This window comes from Populus trichocarpa, chromosome 9 (assembly GCF_000002775.5).
Source record: "Populus trichocarpa isolate Nisqually-1 chromosome 9, P.trichocarpa_v4.1, whole genome shotgun sequence".
Lineage (NCBI taxonomy): Eukaryota > Viridiplantae > Streptophyta > Magnoliopsida > Malpighiales > Salicaceae > Populus > Populus trichocarpa.
The window spans coordinates 3,576,288-3,589,159 of record NC_037293.2 but is presented as its reverse complement, the minus strand read 5'-3'; the positions used below and the strand labels follow the sequence as shown (position 1 = coordinate 3,589,159).

Sequence of the window (12,872 nt, the reverse complement as noted above, 5' to 3'; positions counted from 1 at the left end):
ATAATGGAATAAGAATCAAAATGTAATTTAATTTTGTAGAACAAGTCCAATATATAATCTAGAGAAGACATCTCATCTCAAATAACTCCTCGATCTTAGACTCCATATCATGCTAAACCATACAATGGTCATATATATATATATATGGGATTGCTTTCCATAACAAAAAGAAGAGAGATTTGTTTTCTAACGAAAAGTTTTTGTATTTAACGAAAAGTTTTTGCTTTAAAAAATTACACTCCATGAGTACGATACTCCACTCAAATTCAATATATTCATTTTATCATTATGATATATTAAGTGTTTATAAGTATAGTATAGTTATTTTTTAAAGTGTTTTTTTATTTGAAAATACATGATAATAATATTTTTTATTTTAATCTTTTTCGATATCAATATATCAAAACAATTTAAAAATTAATTTTCAAAAACAAAATAATTATAAAAAATTAGAAAAAACAAATTGCATCGCAGCCCATAAACAACCCTTAATATGGCGGAAGTCCACAATTAACATGCTAATCTTTTTATTTTTGATTAACATAGGTGTCCATGCTAGTTTGTACGCACCTCGACTAATCCCACGGGCCCTGAAGTTAACGACCATGTAAGCCTTCGGTAGCCTTGAGAGGATTCGAACTCGTGATTATTGGAAAGCAAACTCAAAACCTGATTAATTAAGCTACCCCTCAAAGTTATTAACATGCCAGTCTTGTTATCATGAATCGATGTTGTTGAGCATTGTGCCTTTGTTGATACATCATTCCTTTGACACAACCAGTCAACCATGAACCTTGGAAAACCTATAAAAAGTTGATGGAAGATGAGTATGTAATTATGCATAATGCACTTTAATTTAATTTAATGAATGATAAATATTAAATTGATGTTTTTACATTATAATTTGTTTCTACAACTTGCATATTGCAAAATTTATATCCATGAGTAATGCCTCACTCAATGTTACTCTCATTGAAAAACAAAATCTTAAAATACCCTACTTATTCACCATATCTCTCTCTCTTTGAAAAAAAAAAACACACTAAAAAAACAAGAATTTTAATTGTCATAACCTATTTATGTGTTGTTCTCCAAATTAATCTTCTTTTTTTTTTCAAAAAAAAAAAACGGATATTTTGGCAAAAGCAAGCAGTGAGGATTTCACATGTAAAAAAAATCAAAGTGCAATTTTAGATGGATATGGAAACCTAATTGTATCCTATTTTACCAAAAATTAAAGAGAAAATGCAGATTCAAAGGTTAAATTAAATAATTATTGGACGAATTTGTATAAAAATTAAGCCTAAGGACATAATTAGATTTTTAATAGGTCAATTTGATTTAATCATGGGTAAATTTAAAGTTTAATTATGTTTAAGAATTAATTTGGGTAATGATTTAACTAAGTGCAAGAACTTAATTATACTTTAAATTGGTCAGATTAATTTTATTAGGGGCTTAATTGGTGAAAACTTAAGTTTGGGAGCCTAATTTAGGCTTAATTAGGAAGAATGGAATTTTAGGAGAATAAATTTAATTTATACCAAGTCAATTAATTGAAATGAGGGGTAAAATTGCAAGAAAATCAAAGTTTTTAGATCAATTAAGGGATAAATTGAAAAAATTCGTAGCCAATGATCATTTTGTAAAAGATGTCGAACTATGAGAACCCAATTGCTTGAAATCAGGGGTGAAATTGAAGAGAATTGAAAGTTTAATGGTCAAGTGAAGGTCGAATTGCATAAATCCAAGACTAAGGATAAAAATATAAAAGATGCTGAAATTGAAGTTCTTCAGGGGTAAATTTGAACAAAATTGAAAGTTTGAAACCAATTAGGGGTGTAATTGAGACAAATCATAAATCAAAGTATTAAAATGAACTTGACCAAAATGGTGTCGTTTTGGGTTAATTGTTCATCTTCTTATTTAGAAAAGCTACTCGAGTGGCCTTCTTTCCAAAATATTTAATACTTCATCCCTCTACATGCAAACGATCACATAACACCTGACTACATGCCAGTGTGATCTTTTCAGGCCGATTGACGCCATAACGGTTGTGGCACCACCTCAAAGTGGCCAACCCGACCAGCCCTTTTCCTACAACAAATTTGATAGCCCATGATAGCTACTTTGAGCCAACGGTTGAGATTCTTCTAGGTTGAATCAAGAGCTAAGATTTGACACTAATAAGGATGAAACGTCCCTCTTCCACTCCCTGTAAATAGGAGTGGATTTCATGGCCAGAGGGAGGAGAAATTAAAGGCCAAAGTTGATAAAAAAATCAGCTTTTTCCCTAGTTTTTCTTTTTCTACCACCGTTTCTCTTTTCTTTCTCTCTCCACCGTGGCCTTCGGCCACCACCACTCCCACCACCAGCTTGACCACCATCATCTCCACCACAAATAGCTGTTTGACCACCTCATATGGTGAGTGCGTCACCAAGTTCTCTCTCTCTCTCTCATCTGCAAACTTTTCTTTCCTCCTCTCTTGCAACCAACTGCAGCCGTCTCCACTCCATCAGCTCCACAACCAGGCCACCATCAACCCCTTATGCCAGGTAATCTCCTCCTTCCTTTTCGTCCTCCCTCCGCCATTATTCTCCTGCATGCAGAACGATAATTCGTTTTGCATGCAAGGTGTAGGGGGGAAATAATTAACCCCCCCTGAGTTTGGGCTAGATCTGTGCCACCCTATCCCATAATGGTTAGGTCGGATCCAGCCCAACCTAAAAAAAAAAAGGGTCAGGTCTGTTGGGCCAAACCAGCCCAACTTCATTGGGGCGCTAGTCGATCCAAAAGGCTGGGCTTAGCCCATATAGCTGGGGTGACCCATCCCAATAATAATATTAAAAAAAAAAAAATTCGTGATTTCTTGATATTTTTCTATCAATTTTGCATAATATTTTTATATTTTTATTTATTTATTTAAATTGTTTAACATTATTTACTATTAAGCATAGGAGAAAAACATATGACAAATATTATTGAAATGATAAATAGATTTGTTTTTCATGTTATTATTTTGGGTTTAAATCCAAAAATATATTGCATGATTCGATTTCCCGGTGAATCAATCTCGACGTGTTGGGTTTGTGCTGAAAAACATCTTAAATGTAGTGTTTCATATTCCACAATAAACCCTTATAAGGAGGAACCCAGGCATCGCTTGAGGCCCAACATTTTCATTTTTGGTTTCCGACGAGAAAGGTGCATCATCACTTTCATGGTTTCTTGAATTAACACCAGGTGTAGTATTAGCGAATAGATTAACAGTAACTGCTACAAGAAAAGAAGGTAAAGGAAGAAGAAGAAGAGAAAAAAGGGCATCTCTAAAATTTTATTCTCCATCACATGGGATTAGCATACAGCACCATGCATCGATAGTGCTTCAGGTGAGTTTGGATTCAATTATAGCAGAACAAGAGTCTTCTGCTTGGCAACAAGAGTCTTATGCTTGGCACCAAGAGTGATTCTCTCCCTAATAAATATTGGTGCGCATTTTTTAGCTCAGGATATTTTCTTTAACTACGTGCAATAATCCTCCCTTGCTAACCAAATATGTGAAGCATGCAATTTCTTGCTGATTTTATCGACTTTTCTTGCAAAACTCCAAAGAGTTGTCCAAGTTATTGCCAAAATAACACCTTAAAAAGGTGGCACACAAAACAAAGCATATAAAAATGTTGCAGCAAATTGCTGGCTCTGCAATTAGGACAATAATCCAGTGGTGAAAGCATGCAATTTCTTGCTTAATTTGTTTTCTTTTACGAAAAGGGATGGAGGAAGTAAAGTAAAGTAACAACTTGATTTTGCAACTTAAAACCAGCCCAGATAATTAGAGTGGCTCCAGCGCTGGGATTTCAAAACCTCACCGCTTATCAGATGACTCAAAAATGCTACAATCGTTGTCAGACAAAGTTGAAGAAATTATTTGCATATGGTCAAACAAATCAAAATTATGGGCTTGCATAAAAAGAACCTCATTCTGTTCCAAGTTTCAACCAAACCACCCGCAAAATCACTTGTGGACGTTCTAGAGGATCATATACGATGCAGCTTATAGTGTTAAAGGACATAAAACCATAGTTTCTTAAGTTTTAAAATACTACTAGAAAATTGACAAATATATACAAAAATAACGATAGAAAAATTTTATCAGGATATTGCGATGATCTCTACCGATATAATTTTCTATCCCTGTATCTATTGATAAACACTAACAAAAAAATTACTTCGATATATAATGAGGGAATGACAGAGGGTAAAAATAAATTGTATGGTAATATTAGATGTTCATGCAAAAGGTGTAAAAATAAAAAGTTTCTTAATCTAAATGTTGTGACGATGCATCTTCTATAAAAACGGTTTACGGAGAAATATCCATGTTGATATGCACAAGGGTGGAGCCAGGAATTTTTCCTACCCTGGGCTATTAAATAAATATATAATTTTTTTTTAAAAATAAATTATTAACTCATGTACATAAATTTTTAAAGTTAACAGTAAAGTTTTAATTCAAATACACTACCCAAAATATTAAAAAATAAATTTGAAAGTATATAAAATTAAAGTGAAAGTAAAAATAAACTCACTATTAAAGTTACATCCTTCGATGTTTTATGAAATATAATTCATCTATAATCGAATCTGAATCGATATTGTAATAACCCCTCAACTGGGATAAATTAACAAGCTCATGTCAACCGAAAAACAAAGTAATGAAATTTTTTCCCTCTCTTAATTCCTCCTTCTTTCACTTAATTCTTCCTTAGATTAATATTTTATAAGTTAGACTTTGTAAGTTTACAAGGTTATTCTCTCACTTTTCTTATTTTTTTCCTTGGATTTTTTTTTAATGTTTTTCCCTTACTTTTCTCTCTTTCTCTCTCGCCTTTTCTTTTCTTTCTTTTTCTATTCTTCTTCTGCCCAATCGGCAACATATAAAAGGAAGGAAGAACTGATTTGTTTTATTTTTTAATGGAAAATAATCATTTTATCCTTAATGAGTCATTTTGCTTTTATTTGACGTTTTTTTGTTAGCACTACCAAACTCTGTTCTTTCTAAAATGTTAACCAGATTTTATTCAATATATTTTAAGATTCCTCGTAAAATTTCAGCTCAATCTGATAGTCGGATTAAAAATTACACTGAATAAAGTAAAACTGGTCAAATTATGATTTTTTTTATCAAATTTCTGAATTTCTCCAAAAATTCTGAAATTTTAACCCAAGCTAAAACATCATATTAGAAGACTCCACGTAAAATTTCAGAATTTTTTAATACCTCTATTGAGAATTACAAAATTTCTTTACATAAAACTAGTCAACAAATATTGATAAAATCTTGACCTTAGCTAGAGCCCATCCGAGTACATACATTTATCCGCCCTTGGATATCCATACAAAAAAATCTATATGTTCGAGACATACCATGATTGAAAAGATAATTGGGTCAACTGGAGTTGTAATTTCCACGTTGCATGAAATTATTTGTGACTTCCTTGATCTTTCTGTGTCTTTGAAGGATTTACATATTGCAAGCACAAAGTCTATGAGTGGCATCGAGATCAAATCACTTTTTTAAATAAAAAAGGAGATATCTTATATCAGTTAACCATCATGTCAGGCATTTGTTGCTTTCTTACTGAGCTGGGCAAGGCAAGTTGCTCATCCTTTTGCTTTATGCAGAGAGCATAAATGACATATAATCATGTATATGTCTCTCGGGCGGTAAGAATGTTATTTGTATTTTGTCCGTAGATCCAATTTCTAGTACATTTTGATGTTCCTGTCAAACTAATCATGGATTTTATGCTCCATGCAGGTTAAAAACCCATGGCCTAATGTTGATGCTCATGGTGGGGTGTTGCTGAACTACTACGGTTTAACTGAAGCTAGGTATTCCCTCTATATTTCTTCAAGCACCAGACTTTTTCAATCGCAACTATATTACTTGGAGAAAAGACGATAATGTTCGTTAAAATTTGCATATTTATAGGTACTACACAGTACTATTCGGTGTATCAAGGAGTATCGGCATTTGTTCTCAGGTTCGTTCTAGTCATTTTCGTTTTCTGTGATCCTGCGGCTTAAATTTTTCTGAATCAGTTTTGTTCTTCCAGCTGATATGGGAGCGAGCTCTTGGATTGCCGCTTGAGAGGCCGAAAAGTGTTACAATGGGTTGGCTTGAGAATCACTGCAAGAAAGCAGCTTCATCCTGAGAACTGGTGAAGAGTGCTCCATTTTTTTACCCAGTAATGATTGCTCAGAAACATGAGATTCGTGTTGGATACAGGACTGGTGTAAAGTTAACGAGCTCTATTGTAGTCAAATTTCCAGGAATTTCAAACTCTAGTATTGTTGAGTTTCTTCACAAATTTCTCAGTTATAACTAGGTGTCATCCCCAAATTTGATTGATCTATACCAACCTTCTTTTGACTTGAAAATCTTTGTCAATTATCTCCTAACTTCAAAATCCCTCCTAGTGAGAATCGAAAATTTATTCTACCCGCAGTACTAAACCATCTTTTCTTTTCGGAGATTTCTAAACAATGAGCAGCCCCTTGAAAAGTTTCTCTCTGGCTTTTGATTATTGATGTTCTTCATCTGTAGAAAGAGTTTGATGATGCTCTTCATCATCGACCATGCGGACGCCCTGCTCTACATCCTTGGTGAGGCTTGTTGTTAAAGAGCCCTGCCTCTCATCAGCATCCCCTATGACATGTTTCTTGTGAGCTCCAGAGCTTCCCAAGCAGACAGAAACTAGAGAGAATATTAATTATGATTTGGCACTCGACACGCCCAGACCATGCGGATGCAGGCATGGATGATGAATCCAAGGGCCCTGCCCCCCAAGGTTAAGGCATTTTGCCCCCCTCCCCCTTGCTAGTATAGTATATTTGGTCTCTTTTTCTTTAAGAAAATAATAATTTATTCTCTGAAAGATGAAAATTTGAAAAAGAATAATATTCAGAGTTCATAAACAGAAACTAGAGATACAAATGACATGCCATTGAATTTATGAACCGAATTAAAGATTAAAATATTAGCCAGGAACTTTGTTAATTAGACTGCTTCAACGAAAACTATGAGATCCCATCAAACCAAATTGATATAGTAGGTCTTCAAGGAACTACGTGCGTGTATAATTAACCCCTTCTGAATACATTTTTGCACACAAATTCTCAGTCCTCAAACTTAGCATGATGATTTGTTGACATATAAGAGCATCACCTTCAAATCCATAATTCTTCGTCCTGCCCTATATAGAACAACTGCTGTCCAGAACCTCAATCAACTTGTCGGCTATGGTATGCGCATTATCACTCGAAGGTCCTCCATTAATCTGCAATAATTCAAAGCACATTTGCAGCATCAGTAGACCAAGTTACATTTGATAATACGTCTGGTAAATTAATGACAGTCCAGACCTTGGTTTTAAACTGAAAATAATAGGTTTCGTAGCCAATATAGCAACTGGAAACAAAATGGAGATCCATATGAAGCTCATCAAGAACCCTGGACACAAACAGCAAGCAATAATCGTTCTTCTTCCTTCGGCGAAGGACTTTGATGGTAACTTCATCACCAATAATGCGCACATCTATCTCTGTATCCTTAGATTTCCTCTGAACCGAGCTATGCTTCTTCGAAAATGATGGTCCACTACTAACATCATTGTAGGAATGGCTATATTGTGATTTACGAACAACAGGCTTCGTAAAAACGTCTACCCCTCCTATGGTATCTAATTTCTTACCTCTCGTTTTCTCCACTAGTTGTTTGAGTTCATAAACTGTTCGGATAAGTTGTATGATATACTTAATAGCATCTCTAATCACAGTTGCTCTGTCCTCCTATATAGAAAAAACAAGTAAATGAGTTAGCGTGTTTGTTTACGCGGCTGGCCGCACAAACAAACGGATTTTAAATAAGAAAAGCAATTAATAACTAATGTAGGGTACAAGTACCTTGGTGGAAGGATTTTTAATCAAATCCCTCAAGGTTTTGTAGTTATCATTCAACTGCCCTCTTCTTTGGAGCTCAATAGCAAAGGCGATGAGAGAAGTAGTGCTTTGCTGCTCTTGTATCATATCAGTACATGATGTCATTCCAAGTTCGAGACCAGGTAGTTCTTCCATGGAGGGCTTGATCTGTTGTCGCAGCTGCTTAATCATCTGTTCTAAACTAGGAAGAGGAGAGTAATTAATTGTAAGAAAAGAAAAACTAGATATAGAAATGAATCAGAAGTATAATGAGAGGGATGTGGAGTTGCATGCATTATGCATGGAAGGAGCTTGGAGGTTGCAGCTGACTGATAGTCCCACTGATCACACCTTTTCTCCCTGCTACAGTATTGCAGAAAATTAATGGGTACTCTTAGCTTATTGATTAGGTAGGATTATGTTAGGAAAGAACTACTGCAACTTATGCCAGTAACCCTAATTTGGAGAAAATATTGTGGTTTGGTGTGGAATCACAACCATGCATATGCTACACACACATGCTTTGATTATGAATGGCCTGCAAATCTCAAGATGGCCTTAGTGTGTTGTCTGCTTGATAATACATGTGATCAAGGCAGTTTGCAGCACTGACCTTTTACCAAAAATATAAATAAATAAATAAATAAATAAACCAGGATCGATCGGTGATTAAGTGGTGTTTGAGAGTATGATAATGGTTATTTTTCAAAATACTTTTTGATCAGAAATATATCAAAATAATTTTTAATTTTTTTTTTAATATCAGCATATAAAAAAAAATTATAACAAAAAAAAATTATTTTTTTTAAAAACATGATTTTAACTGCATTCCTAAATAGTCCCTAAGACTTTATTTGTTTTTGTAGTACAATGTGGTGCCTACTGTATATTATAAATTTAAAAATATTTAATTCATTAATACATACTATATTTTTATATAAGTCCCACTAAAAATTTTATCTTGAAATTTTTGTTAAGAAAAAGATGTAATTTATAGCTTTTTTAAAATCTATTATTTTAAATTGTAATCACAAAATTTTATTTTATATTTTTAAATAGTTCATTTCATATATACAATTTGTCTCACCTAAAATAGTTCCATTAATATCGTCGTTAAAAGCACACAAAATTATTGGACTAAGAAAGTGATTAAATGATGAAACAGAGAGATTTATTTAAAAAAAAAAAACATAAAAAGAAAGAAAGAGAAGAGGGGGTCAAATTCAGACCAAATTAACACAATAAAGTGACAAATATATTAATTAAAATAATCAACAACGGTGCTCGAGCAATCTATGTTAGAAGGATGCTTGAATTTAATCAATTAGTCCATAAGTATTGATTAAAAATCAATTATTATTTACTTTATAGTTATTTTTTTTTATTTTACATGAACATAATTTTGAAAATTATTTTTGTAATTACATGTTAAAAATCATAATTAATTTTGAAGCTAGATATAATTATTAAAGAAATAATATAGATTAAAAAATGCTGAATTATTAACCAACAAATCCTTGTTATTTAGACCATTTCTTCTTATAAATATTAATACACGTACAATGATTGACATTAATTTGAAAATTAATTTGTTTCAATGTAATTGTAATTAATTTTTTATAGCAAAATATTGTATACATGTTATTTTTATAGAAGTCTAATAGTTAAAAATAAGTCAAAGGTAAGGTGATAGCCCAATGTAATTGGACTCAGCTACGCACTGAGCTTAGGTACATGTGAGTTTAACGAGCTACTAGACCCAACATTCTTGTACTCAGTTACATGTTGAGCCCGAATTAATATAGAACTGACAATCTTTCTAAGTCCCTTATTGGGCTACAAAACTTCGTTTATTTATTCTAATAATCCTTAACATAAAATGTTAAGTTCAAAGATACTCATCTTTCAACATCTTCAGGTGTATAAAAGTATTCTAAGAACTTGCCACATTTCTATCAATATTAATGATGTGTAAGAGATATTTATCTTTTATTAATGATGTGTAAGATATATTTATCTATTATTAAATGTTACCAAGGAAAATGATACTTCAGCCTACTCTTCACAAAAAAATAAGACTCATGAGCAATAAATACATCGTGAATCCTTTAGATGTCAGGTCCAAAATCTTTTTATTTTTAATATTTTTAGCATATATATTTTCAGAGTTTTTTTTTCTAAAATATCATTACACTTTTTTTTCTCTAGAAAGATATTTACTTAATCATTGAAGAGTTCCCAAAACCACTAAAAACAATTTTTTGCAGGTATTAGTCACCGGCTGCCTTGGCTTATCAGGCATTAGGTACTAGCTGCAAGTTACCTTGGCCAAGAAGAATGAACGAAATTGCTAAAATCAATAGATTAACCGATTATCTAACATATATAAGTCTTGTTTTTAAATTGCTTAGATATGTTGGGACATCATCACTATGTATCTTAGATAAATTAATTATCAATAATTAAAGCTTATTGTAAATAAATTTGAAAATTAATTATTCTTCTTTTCAAAAAATTGCATGAAGAATCATTTGCTTACGATAATCATTATTAATTTTTTATAAGGTTATATGAAAAATACAAAAATAATCATTAATCATTTAGAGAAAATGATTTTGATAAAATAATAAATTACGAATGAAAAATAAAAAATAAAATATAAAGAAAAGAAAAACTAAAAAAAATATAAAGAAAAAAAGTTGAGTCCTGTAAGGCATTGGCTTGTTGTGGAGCCTGTTTGTTTTTTTATTTCAAAAATATTTTAGAAAACAATTGATTATAATTTTTTTTTAAAATTTTTAGATTATTTTGATATGTTGATATCAAAAATATTTTTTTAAAAAAAATTATTTTAATACATATTTTACTAAAAAAATAAACCTTAAATGATGGGTAGGATGCGTACGACCTAGGAACTTAGAAAACAAAATTACGAACGACGAGTCATCTATATGGAATGAAGCATTGTCCGCTGTAATTGCAGGCAACCACGATGCCTTTTAGCTTTATCGTTAGCAATTGTAGTTGGAAAATTGAGGGGCCGTTGTTTTTGTTCTCCACACCCAATTTCTACATTATTTTTACCCAAAAACAATATATGGTCATTATAAGAATAATAAGAATATGCGAAACCAATTTTAAACATCAAAGCACGTTATAATCCATTCTAGAAATTCAAAAAAGTTGTTGGAGTGTAATATACATATACCATAAAATGTGTGATGCCTGTGTCTTTTAGACGGTACATGTAGTAATGTCCCACATCCAAACACCGCCTTTCAAAGCAGCGTTGGAAAAATCTCATTATTTTTTTTTTGTTGGTACCACACATATACGGTATGTATCATGTATATTTTTTTTATATAGAAAAATGATGGATCCAAATAAAATGTATTAAAAAATCCTCCAAAATAAACTAAAAAAAACCCCTTAAGCTCAAGCTACTAAGTCCAAGCCCAATATACATCCGGAGCCAAGGAAAATGGACTCGGGCATGGTAGCCCGAGCCCATGCTAGGTCAGGTGCATCGGTTCAGGCACTGGGATGGGCAAGCACCCAACCTGCAAGGCGTGCACCTCAACACCTAGTTGGGTGTGTTGCCCAACAGGGGTGCGTTTGGATCCATTCTTCATCTTTATTGGGTTTAAGCACCTTGCCCAAGCCCAACCCTTAGGGGATTTTTTCAGAACTCCACACGGGTCCCTCAATATTTTTCATTGATCTTATACATATTATTTTGGGGGTATAATACAACTCAAAATATCATAAAGTTAAAGTTACATTTTAACCCCTTCTCTCCACGAAAGGAAAAGATTCATATGCTATATATACACCATGAATCCTTCAAGCCAAAGGTTCATAATCTTTTCATTCTTAACATTTTCAACATATATATTTTTAGAGTCTATCTCTCTAAAATATCATTACACTCTTTCTCTCTACAAAGTTATTAACTTTACCATAAAAAAGTTCTCATGTTCATTAAAGGGAACCTTTTGCAGATACCGGATACCTGACTTACTAGGCACCACCTGCTACTACCACAACTATCGGTCACCTGGCTTACTAGGCAGCACTTGTTACTACCACAGTTACCAGTCACCTGACTTACCAGGCATCATCTGCCATTAGTTATCAACCCTTAAGGTTTTCTATATTAAGTCACTAGATATCTTAACTATGAAGAATGGATCAGATTGTTTGAACAAAGAGATCATCCAATTATCCAACATATTAGTTTTATTTCTAAGCATCTTGGATTTTAGGACTCATCAATTAGTGCTGTAAGTGGAAACTGATCAAAAAGCCATCAGTTTCTAAAACTTGTTTTTGACATTTCCATGTCATTCCATGCCATACCTAAGCTAAGGCGCGTGATGAATGTATTCGTTACCATCATTACGGACACTTAATCCCAACCATACCTTCAACAACTCATCAACCATGTGCAAGTCCTTGCTATAGTCGTGTTGGCAACACAGGGACTAAATCAGACCTTGTCATCCCAACAAGTTTTGGCATCTGTGGTAACACACTTGACCCTATCATCATTGCCACCTACCACTCCTAGCATTAGTGCACAATTGCACTACCTAGAAGAGCCTGGACAGAAAGACCTTCATGAGAGTATTTTGCCTCCATACTTGCCAAGTCCCTCTAGGGGGGATGCTCACGTCATTGTGATACCCGTGCACATAGCCGATACTACATACATGCCCCCTAGCTACCACGAGATGGACCTGAATTACCAATCCTGTTGTTTCATGCCAAACTTTCTAGGCTCCATGAAGCCTAACAAATCACCTCATAATGTATAATCTTCAATGAGAATGGAAGTTTATTTTTGAAATAATAATAATGTCTCTCTGACATACATTTCCTAACTATA

The 12,872-nt window shown here is 33.1% G+C and overlaps 2 protein-coding genes across 2 annotated transcripts; one reads left to right on the top strand and one right to left on the bottom strand.

Moving 5' to 3' along the window:
* Positions 1-5,642: 5,642 nt before the first annotated feature.
* LOC7488160 (citrate synthase, mitochondrial) lies at positions 5,643-6,855 on the top strand. The gene is made up of 3 exons (XM_002313432.4): positions 5,643-5,896; positions 5,997-6,048; positions 6,121-6,855. Exons 1-3 carry the CDS (start codon positions 5,817-5,819, stop codon positions 6,217-6,219), a joined length of 231 nt encoding a protein of 76 aa, XP_002313468.2. The 5' UTR covers positions 5,643-5,816; the 3' UTR covers positions 6,220-6,855.
* A 134-nt stretch (positions 6,856-6,989) lies between these two features.
* Positions 6,990-8,603, bottom strand: LOC7489294 (transcription factor bHLH89). Its single transcript, XM_002314185.3, has 3 exons — positions 7,970-8,603; positions 7,430-7,855; positions 6,990-7,344 (listed from the first exon to the last, which is right to left on the bottom strand). Exons 1-3 carry the CDS (start codon positions 8,174-8,176, stop codon positions 7,261-7,263), a joined length of 717 nt encoding a protein of 238 aa, XP_002314221.1. The 5' UTR covers positions 8,177-8,603; the 3' UTR covers positions 6,990-7,260.
* Between the last annotated feature and the right edge of the window lie 4,269 nt (positions 8,604-12,872).

Bases quoted from the DNA above. Each gene is read 5' to 3' on its own strand.
- LOC7488160 (XM_002313432.4), top strand. From the start codon at position 5,817: ATGCAGGTTAAAAACCCATGGCCTAATGTTGATGCTCATGGTGGGGTG. The intron at 5,897-5,996 runs GTATTCCCTCTA...GCATATTTATAG, and splicing joins TACGGTTTAACTGAAGCTAG to GTACTACACAGTACTATTCG. The intron at 6,049-6,120 runs GTTCGTTCTAGT...TTGTTCTTCCAG, and splicing joins GTATCGGCATTTGTTCTCAG to CTGATATGGGAGCGAGCTCT.
- LOC7489294 (XM_002314185.3), bottom strand. From the start codon at position 8,176: ATGATTAAGCAGCTGCGACAACAGATCAAGCCCTCCATGGAAGAACTA. The intron at 7,856-7,969 runs GTACTTGTACCC...TTTTCTATATAG, and splicing joins TTAAAAATCCTTCCACCAAG to GAGGACAGAGCAACTGTGAT. The intron at 7,345-7,429 runs GTCTGGACTGTC...GAATTATTGCAG, and splicing joins ATTTTCAGTTTAAAACCAAG to ATTAATGGAGGACCTTCGAG.